The sequence below is a fragment of the Sorex fumeus genome, unplaced genomic scaffold, assembly GCF_029834395.1.
Source record: "Sorex fumeus unplaced genomic scaffold, SorFum_2.1 ptg000122l, whole genome shotgun sequence".
NCBI lineage: Eukaryota > Metazoa > Chordata > Mammalia > Eulipotyphla > Soricidae > Sorex > Sorex fumeus.
Window position 1 is genome coordinate 2,647,975 of NW_026606179.1, and position 17,284 is coordinate 2,665,258.

At 47.4% G+C, this 17,284-nt stretch overlaps 1 protein-coding gene across 1 annotated transcript in view; it reads left to right on the forward strand.

Moving 5' to 3' along the window:
- ALKBH5 (alkB homolog 5, RNA demethylase) overlaps window positions 1–4,786 on the forward strand; it is a 31,545-nt gene extending 26,759 nt beyond the window's left edge. Inside the window, exons 3-4 of the mRNA XM_056136911.1 lie at window positions 1,920–2,075; window positions 3,055–4,786. Coding sequence (XP_055992886.1) covers window positions 1,920–2,075; window positions 3,055–3,232 — 334 coding nt within the window. The 3' untranslated portion in view covers window positions 3,233–4,786. The remainder of the gene's footprint in view (window positions 1–1,919; window positions 2,076–3,054) is intronic.
- Window positions 4,787–17,284: the final 12,498 nt, after the last annotated feature.

The window sequence follows — 17,284 nt, forward strand, 5'->3', positions numbered from 1 at the left end:
CCTATGGCTCCTGCCTGTCCCAAGTTTAGTTTTGCCTAAGTGTAAGCCTTTTCCCCACAACTTCCAGGACATACGGTTTATCCCCTTTTCTGACCTAGTCCACAACCCAACCGTCGCCCCCATCCCCATGTATTTATAGTAGCTCAGGCAGCAAAGAATGGGAAAGCTTCAAGGGCTAGATAAAGTTGTCATCAAGAATGGCAAGCAGCCTAGGCTAAAGCAGCTCTTGGATCCCCAGCTTTCTCTCTCTCTCTTTTTTTAATTTTTAAAATTGAATATCCGTGAGATAGACCATTACAAAGCTGTTCATAATTGGGTTTCAGTCATACAATGATCCCTCCACCAGTGTACATTTCCCACCACCAGTGTCCCGTTTACCTACCACATCCCCCAACACCCCAACCATCCTCTATGAGAGGTACTTTCCTTCTTGCTCTCTCTCTCCTTTTCCTTTTGTGCTTTATGGTTTTTAGTACAAGTGCTAAGAGGTCATGGTATTTGTTCAGGGCATTCGATGTTTTTACCAGGATGTTAAGGCTGGAGTAGCTTTTCAATTGGGTGGCAGCATTTGGGTATGGATGTCACTGCTGGAGCTTCTGGAAGTATAGGGAGGTGCGGGGAGGTAGCCCATCTTGACCCAAAGAAAGCCTGGAGATTTCAGTCACAAAACCCACATACCTGAATTTTCAGCAAATTGTGTCTTGGTAGGGTCCGTCCTAAGATAGTGGAGTCAGGCTGGGGATATGGCAGCAATTTTGGATTGGGAAAGCACCAGCTTTCTCTTTTTCCTTCTGTGTTGTTGTAAGTATGTCTTTGTGTTCTGCCCTAACCACAGCATCTTCCTTGGAACCTTCCAAGTTACAGTTTTGTACCCATCAGTCTAAGGAATCACTTTTGGTAGGACTTAGGGACCATATGCAGCCCCAGGATTGGAATAAGGTTGGGTAAATGCAAAGTAGCACCTTACCCACTGTACTATCTCTCTGGCCATCCTTTTGGATAACTGCCCACCCAACACCCTCTCTGTCCCTTGTTTCTATCAGTCTGACTTGCCAGGATTTTCTTAACCATACTAGAAACCTGGGGGTTCCTTGTAGTTTCCCATGCTTGCTTTGTTTGACCTGGCTTTATACAGGGCTCAGGCCACTGTCCAATATATTTTCTGGACTCAACTTTTCCATTTTCCTGTTCTTTATCCGTAAATGAATATTTTTCCTTTACTAGCTGGTATGTTTCTTAAACTCACACCCAGTGGAGGTAGGACTTTACCTTCAAGAGCCCTCTGGACTTGGCTTGGATCAACATCCTGGAACAAATAAAAACTGTCTAGGAGCTAGTGTGGGCCAGAGCCAAGTGGATGAAATGGAGTTGAGATTGGTTTCTTCTGACTTTTCCACAGCTTCTGTGTCCCTGTGTGAGAAAATAGGGTTGCATTTATTCAGGTTCCCCTTCCTTTCCACATTCCACGGGCCTGAACCAGAGAAAGTGGTTTTTTTTTTGTTGTTGTTGTTGTTGTTGTTGTTTTTTTTGGTATTTGAGGCAAGGATGAAGGTGTCACTGGTACCCACCAGTGGGACCTTCCATTGTCTGGGAGGTATAGTAGATGCTCCTAAAGAACCTCTAGGTCTGGCTGAGATGAGGCAGGGCTACTTCCTATTGCTTAGGGAGAGCCCTGAAATCTTTTTAGTGGGGCAACAAATCCATTGTCATAAGTCTCCAAGGAGAATAATTATGCCTACCCCTAAACTTGAACTTATGGTGGATCTTTGAGAGTTATTAAGATCAATTTCTAGTTGATCCATGGAGAAAGAGCAGAGACTGCTGAGTTCCCTTGGCCTGGCCAAAGTAAGAATTCATCTTATGGGGCCCACACCATCACTGAGGCTATTGGCAACCTTGTGCTTTTTCTTTCCTTACAGGACAAGATTAGATGCACCTCGGTTGGAAACAAAGTCCCTGAGCAGCTCTGTGTTACCACCTAGCTATGCTTCAGATCGTCTATCAGGAAACAACCGGGACTCCAATCTGAAACCCAAACGGTCCCATCGCAAGGCAGACCCTGATGCTGCCCACAGGTACTCAGCTTCGCACCCTAAACGAAGGCCAGCAGAGCCATCAGTGCGTGGTAGCAGGATGGACAAAGGCCAGGTGACAAGAGCATGGCATTGCTCACCTTTTCCAGAGCTTTATGTCTGGTTCCCTACGCAGGTGGCATTCCCACTTGAACAACTACCTATATCCCTAAAGCACTGGGCTGAGACTCTGACAAATGAGAATGATTTATAGCCTTTTCATGACATATCTTATTGATTCCAACTTAGACAAATGCTCTTATACATTCTACTTCAGTGTTAATGGGACAGCTTCCAAGGTAGAAGACAGTGGACCAAGGACTCATTTCAACAGGATTAGGGAACCAATCTTCTTTCCTCCTCCCCTCCTTCCCTCCCTGCAATGTTTCGGGGTCACTTCTAGCTCTCCACTCAGAAAGTATTCCCGTTGATGCTCAGGGGACCATATGGGATACTGGGGATTGAACCTGGGGCAGCTGCGTGCAAGGCAATCACCCTCTGGCCCGTGGGGAAGATTTCTAAGGAGGTATTGTTTTAGTTGAGATCAGAAAGAAGGATAAAGACAGTATGGTAGGGTAATGTGGGATGGAATTTTAGGCAGAAGGCATTATATGGGCTAAAATACTGGGCAGGTAGAATGTGGTGCTTTCGTTGACTGGAGGGGATAGTGATCATAGAGATAGGTAGTAGGTAGAGAGAGAGAGAAGGTGGGAGTAAAGGGGAGGATTGAGAAATAGAAATAGAGTGCTGTGCAGCACCTTGAAACTGTGATAAAGAAGGGTTCATTTTATTCAGCAGTCTTTTGGTATCCTCGGACACCAGACTGAGACAGACCCCACAAGATAATGAGGAAAATGTCTCAAACCATCAGGCTAAAGTTAGCCATGCACAAATGAGGATCAGACCCAGCACAGAGCTGGGAAGTCAGAGCCTTATCCAGCCTCTCTTGGGTAACACTCCCAACCCATTCCTTTCCTTGCAGGCCTCGAATTCTGGAGATGGACAAGGAAGAAAATCGGCGTTCAGTGTTGCTGCCCACACACCGACGGAGGGGTAGCTTTAGCTCTGAGAACTACTGGCGCAAGTCTTATGAGTCTGCTGAGGACTGTTCAGAGGCAGCTGGCAGCCCCACCCGAAAAGTGAAGATGCGGAGGCACTGAGGCCTGTTGTATCTTCCCAGGAACTCTGGTTTTCCTCACTTAGCTGCCCCTCCTTTAGTTTTGAGGATTTTGTTTCTGGGTTTTGGGGGCTTTTTTTTTTTTTCAGTTTTTTTTTTGTTTTTTTGTTTTGTTAATTTTATTTTTATCCATATATATTTTTTTCCCCCTTGATTTGTTGCCTATTGAGGCCGAAGAACAGATTGATTGGGACTTGGTCCTCATGTTATTGGTTTTCCTCCTGGATGGAAAGGCTTTTGGCATCTATAGGGGACAGAAGCTCATGCTGGAGTGGCCAGTAGTGGGTGGGGATAGCCATCTTGAAGCAGGCTGTCAAGCTGGGTTTATTTAAAAGCAACAAAATGTTTTAGTTAAACAACTTCTTATTTTGCTTTAAATGTAAATCTCTTGGTGTTGTAAAGGAAATTCAGTCTCTTATCCCCTCCAATGATGTCTGCATTGGTTTGAGGTTTCCTGGGCTTTGCAGGAAACAAGGCCTGCTGTCCTTCCATCCCCCACATGCTCGCTAGGCCCCCAGAGCTCACAGGGACACCTTCCTCCTGCAGTAGTCTTCAGGATGACTAGGCAAGGTCATTAACAATGCCATTCCCAGAGCTGTTGCTGAGCCCTGGGCTTCTCTCACAACCCTGCTCTTCTCATGGACGCTGAGAGGCTGGCTGCAGGGTCCTGACTTCTCTTGCCAAGAGCATGCATCTTTGCTGGGTTGCTCCTTTCAAGCACAGGCGTGTTATTGTATGGAACAGTTAGACTTGCCATGTTGGGCCAGTTTTAGGAATTGTTTCTAGCTACAGGGACTGTGTCCTTCTGAGTCTAACATTCGAGGTATGGAAAAATGTTGTGGTGTGTGGTAGGGTTTTTTTGTTTTTTTTAGTTTAATTTTTTTTCTTTGGTCTCCTGACTTTTTCCTTTTCCTTTCTCCTAAATTGGCCAGTCTCTCGGCCGTGTGTCACCCACCCACCCACCCACCCGTTTTCCCCCTGTTCCCAGGGTGGTACCCACTCTCTCTGTTTGCCTGCAGCATGCATTCAAGGCCCTAGCTCAGGCCTGCAGATTGGGTAGGAACCTCTTCCACCTCAGCGGCGTGAGAGCTGGGGAGGGAGCTTTAAAAATCAAAGGGGGGAAAAAAGGTAGTCTTTGGCAGTTTCCACTTACTCAGATTCCCAAAGACTGCAAGGTTTTGCTGATCTGGATTCATTCTAGGAATGTCTCCTTGCCAGTCAGGGTCACGATGCAGGCCCACTGAGAACAGTGGCCCTCCCGATCCCTAGGCTGCCACCTTGCCAGGGGACCTTGTCTTACAGAGGCCCAGGCCTGAGGCTGCAGAACTCTGGGGCAGCCACTCTCAAGAAGCCCTTCTCAGGGGCCAGAACTCTTTTGCCAGCGTGGATTCCTCAAGTCGGGACTGCACAACTAAAGCAGTTGCAGTTTTATTTTTTTTACAGCTTTTTTCCCAAAAATGATTTGTAGTTGTGTGTGCAGCACTTTGCCCTGATATGTGTGCTCTACAATAAAAACCAAATCTAATATATTTTGAAACAGTTGTCTGATACTGTCATAAGAGAGGGCTTACTATTCTTTGTTCTTTATTAATCTCTTAATTTTTTTCCTTAAATTTTGAATAGTGGGTTGGTGAGGGACAAGGGGTGTGGAGGCAGAGGTCACTACACACGGTTATTGCACCCAGGACTTCAGAGGAGAGATGACCAGTCATTGATACACGGCCTTCTGAATGCCAGCCTTGAGTTGAGAACTGAAAGCAGATTTGTCCATTGTTCTCTCCACTGCTCCAGGGGTGGTGGATTTAATAAACTGTATCCAGGTACTCAATGTGCTGTTGGCCTAACGGAGCCAGAATCACTCCTTGCTGGGTTCTGGAAGCCTCAGCTCAGCTTCCAGTGGTAATTGGATAGGCTAAGTGTAAGTGAAAGAGAGGCAACACAAAGAAAGACAGGAAAAAGCCTAACCTTTTATAGAAGACACAAGTGGTTTTGCTCACTAAACAATTCTTCAGGAGCCAGAGATAGTACAGGGGGTAAAGTGCTTGTATGTGCTGCAGGGCACTCTGCAAGGATATAAAGAGGGATAACAACATCCATATGCTCTGCGGCCAGCTGGCCTGCAGGGTTAGCCTGGACAGACTGGGGCCATTGAGAGGAGACATTATAGAGACTATATGGTAGACGTGGGCACTCCCCACCCTAAGCTTTGACTGGGTGATAGGGATTTATGTGGATGACTGCGTGGGAGGAGTAAGGCCTGAATGTCACAAGGTGAGGCCCAAAGACCATGCCGAGCAATGTGTTTTTTGGGGCCACAGTTGGCAGTACTCAGACTTCCTCCTCACTCTGCACTCAGGGATCACTCCTCGCAGGCCCAGGGGGAACATATGAGTGCTGGGGATTGAATGTAGGATTGGACACGTCCAAGGCAACATTCCTCACCCACTGTACTATCTTACCAGCCCCAGGAACTCTTTGTAATGGTGCAGAAGCTGTAATGGTGCAGAAGCAAGACCCCAGGTCTTTCCAGTCCCTGAGAGAAAGAGGCTAGGGTCTGCAGGATTGAGGGACTGGGAAGACTAGAGGAAGGGGATCCACACCTAGCAGGTTTTGTTATATCACTGGTTGCAGTCTCTTACCTGACTCCTCATCCCTGGGTCTGTGATAATCTGAGCAATTCCCAAGCCTGCAATTGGGGTTTCCCCAACCTGACTCCCTGAATCAGACTTGAATAGCCATCTTGTGGCTATTATCATCTTTGGGCCACCTTTTAAGTTGCATCAATCTGTTCCCTGCCCAGTTTTAGTCACAGGTCATCTAACAACATATGGCACTGCACGCCTAGGAAACCATCCAATTACTCTATCCCTGCTGTGTGGTAAGGGAAGTGTAGCCCAAAGTCATATTCATTCAGAAAGAGTGGTCACTGCATGTCAAACTCTGGTCAGTGCTGAGGATATAAGATAGATCTGGTACATGCCACAAAACACTGGTAGATAAGGTTATTTAGATATAAATTGGGCTGGAGCGATAGCACAGCGGGTAGGGCGTTTGCCTTGCACACGGCCAACGTGGCCGACCTGAGTTCGATTCCTCTGCCCCTCTTGGAGAGCCCGGCAAGCTACCGAGAGTATCTCGCCCGCATGGCAAAGCCTGGCAAACTACCCGTGATGTATTTCATATGCCAAACACAGTAACAGCGAATCTCACAATGTTACTGGGCCCACTCGAGCAAATCGATGAACAATGGGAGTACAGTGCAGTGCAGTGCTTTTGTTAATCCTATCCTACCCCCACGATTCTTGTATTTGTAGCCTAGTTATTATAATAGGGCAAGCTGTATCCTTCCTATCTACTTATAAGTATATATTCTAGAACAGAGTTGATTAAACTTTTCCACTGACAACCCCACCCCTACCCCATGTTTTAAGACCACACTGGTGGTATTTGGGGGCAGCTTCCAACTCTGTGCTTGGGGTTACTTTCAATTCTGTACACCATGTGCCAATGCAGTGTTGGTATCTGAACCTGGGTCTTCAGCATACAAAACATTCACACAGCCTTCTGGATTCTCTTCTGCCCTCATGACCTCTTTTTGTCTGATAAATGTGTATATACAGGTTTAAAAAGTGGTATAAATGTTACATTTACTGATACTATAAAGATAATTTATTTCAAATCCAATCATTTTTGTTTGGGGGCCATACTCAGTAGTGCTCAAGGCTTACTTCTGGCTTTGCACACAGGGATCAGGTGGCTGGCATGCAAGGCAAGTACTCTTAGCTGCTTATTATCTCTCTGGTCCTTGTAAAACCAACTTTTAAGATTTTATGACACCCCCCTCCCTAATTTAAGAAGCGAGGCAATAGTGCTGGAGAGATAGTACAACGGGCAAGGGTTCTTGCCTTGCATGTGGGTGACTTGTGACCCATGTTAAATCCTTGGGACCCCATATGGTCCCCCAAGCCCCTCCAGAAGTGATTCCTGAGTGCAGACTCAGAAGCCCTGAGAACTGCTGTAATCAGTTGTCACAAAGTTGGTGACTTAAAAACAGAAATGTGGGGCCGGAGGAATAGTACAGTTGGTAAGGCACTTGGAGAGGTTTGATCCCTGGCACTCCACATGGCTTCCCAAGCTCTACCAGGAGTGATCCCTGAGCACCATTGGGTGCAGGCCCAAAATAAAAACCAAAACAAAACAAATTTCTTACAATTTTTTTTTTTTTTAAAACCACCACACATCCTAAAGGTTAAGACCTAATATATATTTCTGGAGCTACTATTTAGCTTACCCATTGCTCCTTTCCAGTAAATTTTTCAATAAATTTGTTGGATACATGACCTACTGCTTTTCTCACCTTTGAAGACATTATGCTAATTGGATCAAAATTTCTCAGCCTCAGCACTTTAATATGTATCATTAATATTTTCTCCTAGATTTCTCTTTTCCTGTTATAAATACATTTTTAATTTTCATATTATATTTATTACAATTATCTTTCATTTTTTGATGTAGCAAGTTTTTATTGAAAGTTATTTAGAAAGATGTGAGGGGAAAGAGGGAGAAGTACATATACCAGAGAGAACATCGGCTTCTCCAGAGTGGACATAAGCAAAGAAACTGACAAAGGCAAGCAAGATACATTTCAAGGGAAAACATGGGCTTGAAGAGCAAGCCTTTCCTAGATTTCTTAAATCTAGACCCATGTTGTTCAATATGGTAGCTACTGGACAGTCTGGCTGTTGAGATTTGAAACGTGGCTAAGGTGAACTTAGATGTGCTTTGTTCTTTAACTGTAAACTACACACCTGAATTTGAAGTTAGTGTAAAAAAAGGAGGTAACAATAGTTTGGACATACTAGGTTAAATAAAATAGGCTATTTAACCTGTTAAATGTTACTACTTTAAAATTTTGCTACTCAAGAATTTAAAATTACATTGTTGGATAGCGCTGATCTAGGAAATAAACTATAAATAACTAAGACTGATTTGAGCTGTATGTAATGGTGTGTTACATGTAATGTGAACACGCCATTATATACAGTATTTCCACCATATAGTAGAGAGCCTTGGCAGTATACATATTGTGTGATTTGGTTTTTGGGTGACACCAGCAGTCCTCAGGGCTTACTGCTGATGGTGCTTGGTAGACCATATGCAGTACCAGGGATCAAACCAGGGTTGGCTATGGGCAAGGCATACCTTAATCCCTACACTTTCTCCCTGCCCTAATAAAAATATCTTTGTAGTAAAACAGGTAGTGCCTAAATATGTTGTCTTTAAGTTTGTTTGTATTTGGTGTGTGTGTGTGGGGGGGGGGGGGTTTGGCCCTCACCCAGTGGTGCTCAGGGACTATACAACATGTGCTTGAGTCATTCCTGGTAGTGCTTGGGGGTAGATAGGGATTAAATCCAGGCCCCCTGCATGCAAAGTGTGTTCCGACCCACTGTGCTCTCTGGCCTTGTACATAACTATTTAATAATGATGTTTGACTACTGGCTGGAAAAAATTCTTTTCGTATTTTTTTGGGGGCCATATACCCAGAAGTACGTGGCTACTTACAGGGGACCATATGTGAAGTCAGACGCATGCCAGACATATCTCTTTTTATTATCACATCAGCTCCCATAACATTCTTAAAATTTGAAAACTTTGGGGATTTTTTTTTTCTGTTTGGATCACACCCTGCGATGCACAGGGGTTACTCCTGGTTCATGCACTCAGGAATTACTTCTGGCCATGCTCAGGGAACCATATGGGAAGCTGGGGATTGAACCCGGGACAGGCCGCGTGCAAGGCAAACGCTCTACCCACTGTGCTATCACTCCAGCCCACTTTGAGGATTTTGTAAGTAGCTTTTCATGGAGGACTCTGAGTAGAGGAGGGTCCTTCACAGCCAGCTAGATCAAGGCCTAGTTGAACCATGGAGAAACAGCAGAGTCTATGGAGCTCCCTTGGCCTGGCTGGAGTAAGATCTAGGATCCCATGGGCTGATTTACTGAGGACAGTCAATAAAACAAGGCATTCCACTGGAAGGAAGTTAGGGGCTCCAGACCAGGATGGGTGGCGCCATTGGGAAGTCGGTATATGGCCTGGGTGTCATGCCCTGGTGCAGTTCCTCCTTGTGCCCACAGTGTGTCAGCAGAGTCCCAGCAGTGTGCTCTCCAGGGTGGGGCTGTGGATGGCTGTCCCTTGGTTAAGCCAGGGAATGGAGCTAAGAATTTAGATTTCCTGATGCCTCTGCTTTCCTCAACTAGGACCCCTCACTTTAGTGGGTATGTGAAGGGGTACTCAGACCAGGGAGGCAAGCAGAGATCCAAAGGGCATGTGCAGGTATCTCTCTCCTAAGCCTGGTTGGTCCCTGTACTGCTCCCAACTCAACTGGCATTCGTCCTGGAGTCTCTGCACATGGTGGTGCTCTCTGCCTCAGACGACCTCTTCTCTGGCTTGATCAAGTCTCCTTAGGAGACTTCAGCTGCCCACAGACTTGTCTTCCCTCTGCCCCACTGGGTGCTTCAGTTTCAGTGTGGGATACTTGATCCCAACACTCTCTTCCCGGACCCATGAAACCATTTATAAATGGTCTCACAAATTCTCACCACAATTGCCTCACTGGGGTTCAATCTCAAATCCTGACTACCATGTACTGCTATGTAATTTTAAGGAAATCACTTAACCTCTCTGACCTTGTTTTTTTCTCCCTTTGTAAAATGAACCTGGGATTAAAGGTATGACTGGTCCAGAATAATCATTGTAAATAAATGGTGATAATACCCCGTTTCATAAATGAGGAAATAGGCTAGAGGATATAAAGGAGGCAGAATTAGAACTTACGTGCCACAGAGAAGAGTGAATCATGCAACTCCACCTTCCAGTAGACCCCTGAAAGGGTCCACCTACTTGCCCTGGGAGCATGAACCTGACACTCCCTACAGGGAGCAGGAGCACCCCATCTCCAGGCCCAAACCCAGGATAAGTCAAGAAAAGCACAGGGTGGGCCAGAGAGACAGTGCAGTGAGTAGGGCACATGCCTTGCAGAGACCAACCCAGGTTCAATTCTCCACATCCCATATGATCCCCCAAGCACCGCCAGGAGTAATTCTTGAGCACAGAGCCAAGAGTAACCTCTAAGCATCGCTCAAAACAAAAAACAGCACAGGGTATCTGGGCTAAGAATCCAGCACCCTGAGAATGAGCACTGTTGGAGGTTCAGAGACCTGTGTATTATTCCCCATATGACCTTGGCAACTCACTTTTCCCTGGGTATGTTTCCTTATTAAAGGAAGACAAGCTGGAGCTCCCCCATCCCACTTACCCAGCCTTTCTTTTGCAAAGGTCTGACACACTGTTCACCTTCTGGACTAAGGCATCCAGATCTGTGGGCTGATGGAGCCAGCTTCATTTTACACACTGCTGAGGAAGGGCCCACTCTTCCTTTGCCTGGGATCCAGCTCCTGAATGGTCTCCCACTCAGCCACCCTTGGGCCAGCTAGACCCTTCAGGGAGCAGCTAGGAAGAAGCTGTGTGTGTGGTTTAGACAGCAGAGAAGGGCCGTGGCCTCAGTTGGGATCTGGGCCAGCTCCCAGAAGGCAGAGCCTGTCTCCTTCAGCCAGTCTCTCCTGGTCTTCCTCCCACTCCCTCACTGCCTTTGTTCGCCACCCCCCTTTATGGTTTTCCCATCACCCCTTTTTTTCCTCCACAGGTGGTCTCTGGTAAGTCACTTAGCTGCCATTTACTGTCCAAAGTGGATTTGTCCCTTAGAGTTATAAGAAATACTATAGCACTGTCCTCCCATTGTTCATCGATTTGCTCAAGCGGGCACCAGTAACATCTCCATTGTGAGACTTGTTACTGTTTTTGGCATATTGAATACGCCACGGGGAGCTTGCCAGGCTCTCTGAGAGGGACAGAGGAATTGAACCCGGATCAGCCACATGCAAGACAAATGCCCTACCTGCTGTGCTATCGCTCCAGCCCAAGAAATAAAGGAGATAAAAACACACACAGCATTTTGGTGGACCACCTGCCTCAGATGACTCCCTTGATGCATGGCAGCCTGGTTTGGAGATATCCATATACACCCTCCTACCCCACTACATCCCATGATCCGTAACATTCTCTGCATACAACTCCTAACCAGCATGGCGTATTCTTGTTTTGTGTTTTTCATTCTTTCTGATTTTTAGGCCACACACAGCTAACACTTCTCAGCAATGTTTTGGGGGACTGTGCAAGTTTAATCCTTGAAACTTGCATGTAAAGCATGTACTCCAATCTGTTGGAACGATCTCATTGGCCCTTGTGTCTTTTATTTATTGTTTTATGGGCCACACCTTACTGCAGTGTTCTGAGTTACTCTTGGCTCTGTGCTCAGGTGGTGGGCTCGGTAAACCATACGGGTTGCCAATGATCAACCGTGGATTGGCTGCATGCAAGGCAAATGCCCTACTTGCTGTACTCTCTCCAGATCTTGTGTCTTTTTATTTTTATTTTTTTTAGGCCATACCTAACAGTATTTGGGGGCTATACCTGGCACTGGTTCAGGGAAACCACATGTAATGCCAGGCGTTCAAGCTGGGGATGCTGGGGTACAAGGCAAGTACCTTAATCCCTGTACTTTCTCTCCAGCCCTATGTTTACTTTATAATGAATTACTGTTTTGCATGGTGCTAAGGCTAGAACCCAAGCCTTATTACATATAAAGCATGCATTGTGCCACTAAGCTACATCTCTAGCCTTAGTGAAATATTTCAAAGGCATTAAAATATTTAAAATATCAGAAAAAGTCACAGCACCCACCACCCATGTGCTAATATTTTGCATATCTGCTTCAGATATTTATATATGTATAAATGTATTAACACTTGTTGTGCCTATACTGTTCTAAGCACTGAGAACAGAGCCATGAAGAATCACTCACTCTTAAAAGCTCAGCCACGGGCTGGAGCCATAGCACAGAGGGTAGGGTGTTTGCCTTGCACGCAGCCGACCCGGGTTCGATTCCTAGCATCCCATATGGTCCCCCGAACACCACCAGGAGTAATTCCTGTGTGCATGAGCCAGGAGTAACTCCTGGGCATAGCCGCTGTGACCCAAAAAGCAAAAATTAAAAAAAAAAAAGCTCAGCCACTAGGCTAGAGCCATAGTATAGCCCGTAGAGCTCTTGCCTTGCACTTGGCTGACCGGGTTCAATCCCCAGCACCATATATGGTTCCCTGAGCCCTCCAGGAGTTATCCCTGAGTGCAGGGCCAGGAGTAAGCCATGAGCACCACTGAGTATGCTCCCAAAAGCTCAGCCCTTGAGAGTTCGTTCTCAATCTGGGAGAGTCATATCACACACATAAATATATACAATACGTGGCAGATGAGAAGAGGGAGTCAGGGAACTCTGCAGGAGGACCTCCGGAGTGGGGGCAACAGTTCAGGAGGTGTCATTTGGGTCAAGATCAAACGGTAAAGGATTTGATTGAGTGAAAACATGCTGGGAAGTGGCTCAAGCTTGAAAACAACAAATGCAAAGGTATGTTTGAAGACTGGTGAGGTTGCCAGCATGGGGTGTGAATCCTAAAAATTTGCTGCCTCACAGGCTGGGGATATGGTTCCCTGTGAGAGTATTTGCCTTTCGTGTGTGATGGCCCCTGGTCTGATCTCCAGCACTGCTTCCAAAATGACAAAAGTGCTAATTCATTATGCATTGATCCTACCTGGCCCTGTGCTCAACTTGTCAGGAATCATCACATACGATCTTGACCACATTTTCATCACAGGAACTGAGATCCAAGGTGAATGTGTAACTGGGTGACTATGGGGGTTCTTAGGATCTGAAGCCATATCTAGGACCTGTGCCCAGAACTGGGCTAGAGTACTGGGGTAGCTTCGGAGGAGGGATGAAGGAGACCCCCCAGGAAATACCAAGTGGGTAGCAGGGTCTTTTTGGCCAGAAAGAAATAACCAGTTTTCTCACCAGTACTTGCTGACTTGAGTGCCTCCCCCAGCTCCCCAAATAAGTAGGCTGCCTGATAGTAAAAGAACCTGTGTTCACACCCTTCCCTTGTTTCCTTGCACCCCAAGTATTCTGCTTCACGCAACAAACTCAGCTTTGCCCTGTTGCCTTGGGCTACTGTGGTAATCACAGGCCTGGACTGCCTCCCTCAGGAGAGGAGAGACAAACAGTCATTATTGCCCTACAACCTCCCTGCCTGGAAAATGGTACTCTTATAAGTGCCATTTCTGAACTGCCTGACTGTGTGGACGGCGGGGGCCTGTCTACCCAGGTCTTAGTTTCTCATGAATTCCAGTGTACCCATTTAATTCCCTTCAGCTTTGGGCCTCAGAATCACCTGGGAAAGGCCTGCTTTAAAATTCAGATTCTGGGGCCAAAAAGCTGGTGCAGGAGTTTAAGGTGCTTCCTTTGCATGCCAGGAGTAAGCCTTGAGCACTGCAGGGTTTGGCCCGAAATCTTAAAACTAAAAAGCTTCAAATCCTGGTACCCCCAACTTACAAGTATTCATTTTGGAGGGACCTAGGATCTGCATTGTTAACACGTGTTTGTGGGATTGACACTTTGTGAACCCCTGCTTGCCACTGGAATCTTGTGTGCCTATACATCCCTTTCCAGCTTTGTATTCCTAGAACTCCAGGACACTTGCTGTGGGCTAGATGTCTCTGCTGGGCTCTCAAAGCCCCTTGTGTACTCCATCACAGGACAGTTAACTCCAGATGTTTAGCACTGCTCACCCCCCAACCCCACCCCTGCCCCCAAGAGTATGGCTGGGGGGTGGCTTGATGACTGCCTGATGACTAAGTCCTGTTTCATAGCCAAAAAAATGGAGACTGAGAAACTTGCCCAGGGTGATAGAGAAGGGATCAAATAGCAATTAGCAGGAACTATAATAACAGCAAACATATGGCTTTTCCTGTGTGTCTGGCACCTTCTGAAGTCTTTACAAGTTCTAATTCTTTTCATCTTCACACAAACCCTTTGAGGTAGGTACTAGTGTCCATTTTTACAGATTGTGAAGCAAGAACAATCTTAAGTAACTTGCTTTATGTTGCACAGCTTCTAAATGGGTGAGTTTGGGGTCCAGAGGAATAGTACAGGGGCTTAGAGCACCTACCTTGCAAGTATGTAGTCAATGAATTCAAATCCCCAGTGTCCCCTACATGCTGAGCTTAATCCAGTCAGCTCTGCTATCTGTGGTCCCTGGTACTACAACAGATTTCTGGATGCACCACAGCTATGTGTATGTAAACACCAGGAAAAGGGGTACAAGCCCTGGCAAGCACTACAGCTAAAAATGTGTGAACAGGATTGCAAAGAGAATACAGGGTTACGGTGTTTGCCTCATACGTGGCCAGCGCTGGTGCAATCCCTTGCTCTGTATATGGTCCCGGCACCACCAGGCATCATTCCTAAGCACCGAGCAAGGACTAGGCTCTGTGCACTGCAGGGGGACGGCGGGGGGGGGGGGGGGGGGGGTTAGCAAGTAGTGTGTCTGGCACCATCTGAAGTCTTCACAAGTTTACCAGGCACGGCACATAGGGAAGTGGAGGAAAAATAGATTTTTGTTTAAATTTAACAAAAAAAATGGGAACGCCTTTAAAAAATATTAGGAGGCTGGAGAAATGGCTCAAAGGACTATGTTCAAAGGGTGTATGCTTCGCATGCAGGAGAACTGCATGATTCCCCAAGTACTACCATGAATGATCCGTGGGCACCAATGAAGTGACGCAAAAACAACAAAATTTAAGATGACTCAAAAAAGACAAGGGTGAGGGGCAGGAGTGATATTACAGGGGTAGGTGTTGCACACAGCTGAGCCGGGTTCCATCCCTGGCATCCCATATAGGTCCTCTGAGCACAGCAAGGAGTAACCCCTGAGTATCACCAGGTGTAGTCTATCCCTTCCCCACAAATAAAACTGGGGTATATATACTTTGCCCCTGAGCACTGCTTGATGTGGCCCAAAAAAATATTTGGGATGGGGGGTACGTGTTGGGCTACACGGGGCAATGCTCAGGGCTTACCCCTGGTTCTATGCTCAGGGATCACTCCTGTCAGGGCTTGGGGGTCCAACAGCCTGGGGATCAGAACAGGATAAGCCATATGCAAAGTATGTGCCTTAATCTCTGTATCATCTCTTCAGCAGGCCCCTTCCCCCCCTACTTTCAAGAATAAAAGTGGCAGGAGCTGGAGATGGTATAGAGGGTAGGGTGCTTGCCTTGCCTGCAAGTGACCAATCTGGGTGGGATTCCTTGCACCCCATATGGTCCCCCAAGCCCAACGATTCCCTGAGCACAGAGCCAGGAGTAATCCCTGAGCACAGAGCCAGGAGTAATCCCTGAGCACAGCCAGGTGTGGCCCAAAAAAACAAAAGTGGGGAAGTTGGAATGTGAACTAAAGACTTTCTAATACTTTTCTGTTTGAGGCTCTCATTTTGTGGAAAACGTAACTGAGGCATAGTCCTTGTCAGGTGGTAAAGTATGAACCAGAACCGAGGCCATAGAGCTGTCTTAGCTACCAAATTTGGACTTGAGGTGGCTAGCTCTGTCTATAACTCAAGTTAGAAAGCCCCTGGCCTCTTTGCCCATCTGTTTTGTCTCCTCATCTGTAAAACTAAATATTGTTTTTTGGGGGGGCATACCCAGTACTTGGCTTACTCTGGCGTTGCACTCAGGAACCACTTCTGGTAGAGCTCAGGGGACCATATAGGGTGCCGGGGGTCAAGCCTGGGTTGTGTGAGTGCCTGCACTATCCCTCCTGCTCCTAGATATCATTGTTATAGTGTTGTAGTTTGTCCTCATAGAACTGCTGAGAACATTAAATCAGCTGAAACCTGGTTTGAATAGTGCCTGCACTCTCAAGCTTGGCTCTTGTTACCATCTTCTTCCCTCCTCTCCCTCTCTGCTCCCCACCCACATTCCTCTCTTCCAATCCAACCCGGGGTAAACTTGTGGGAGCTCAGGCCTGCCCTGCACTCAGGGCCGCCTGTGCTCAGTCTGGAAGGAAAGGTTTAGCTTCAAGGCCATTATGCAGAGGAGAAAGGGAGGACGAAGCCACACAGGCTGATAGTCCCTCAGAGCGGGGAGGTCAGGCACAGCTTTGTTTATATACTGTTCCCTGCAGGCAAGGCCCTTCCCCCAGCTCTGGAAAAGCCCAGGACTTGCTTGTCATACTTCCTGAGGACCGCCCCCTTCTCCGAAGGGAGGCCTTGTTCCCTCCCTTTGGCTGATGGGAACTGCGAAGAAATTTCCGTGTGAAATTTCGGTGGTCACGCACAGTTTTTTTGCATCAGGTCCTGAAAGATGTGTAGGAGTCCCCCTGGGGCCTGAAGAAAGCATTCCTGACTGACCACACATTTAGTACTGAAGCAGGGAGGTGGCCGCATCTCTGGCTAGGAACACTCCAAGTAGGCTCCAGAAGCTGGTAAAACACCAAGTTGCACGGGGGCCGGAGCCATAGTACCACGGCCGGTGGGGCGCTTGCACGCGGCTGACCTGATTGGGGTTCGATCCCGGGCATCCCCGAACACTGCCAGGAATGATTCCTGAGTGCAGAGCCAGGAGTAACCCTGATCATCGCCGGGTGTGTTCCCCCTGCACCCACCCCGCATTCCCACCCCCACCCCCCCAAAAAAAAAGCCAGACCAAACACAAGTTGCCAATAACCGGGTAAGTGGAAAATTAGACATAGGGAAAGGGAAGCCAAACAGACCCTTGATTTTCGGGACAGGGCTGCGTCGCTTACCGGCTGGGGATAGGGAAGAGCTTCGTCCAAGTTGGGAAAGTCTCTCTGACCCACTCGGAAGTTTGTTCCCCGCCGCCCACGCGGGGCTTGGCTCGCGGACCACAAGTCCCGGCAGGCCCCGCGCAGAGGCGCATGCTCGGCGGCGTCCTTTGGCGAGCCCGGCCGAACCCGGGGGCCCTGTTTTCCCCATTGTCTGGCCGGCAGGGGCGGGGCGAGGGGGCCCGGGTGCGCCCATTGGCCCGGCGGCGCGTCAGTCGCACCCACCCTCCGCGCAGGCCCCGCCCCGCA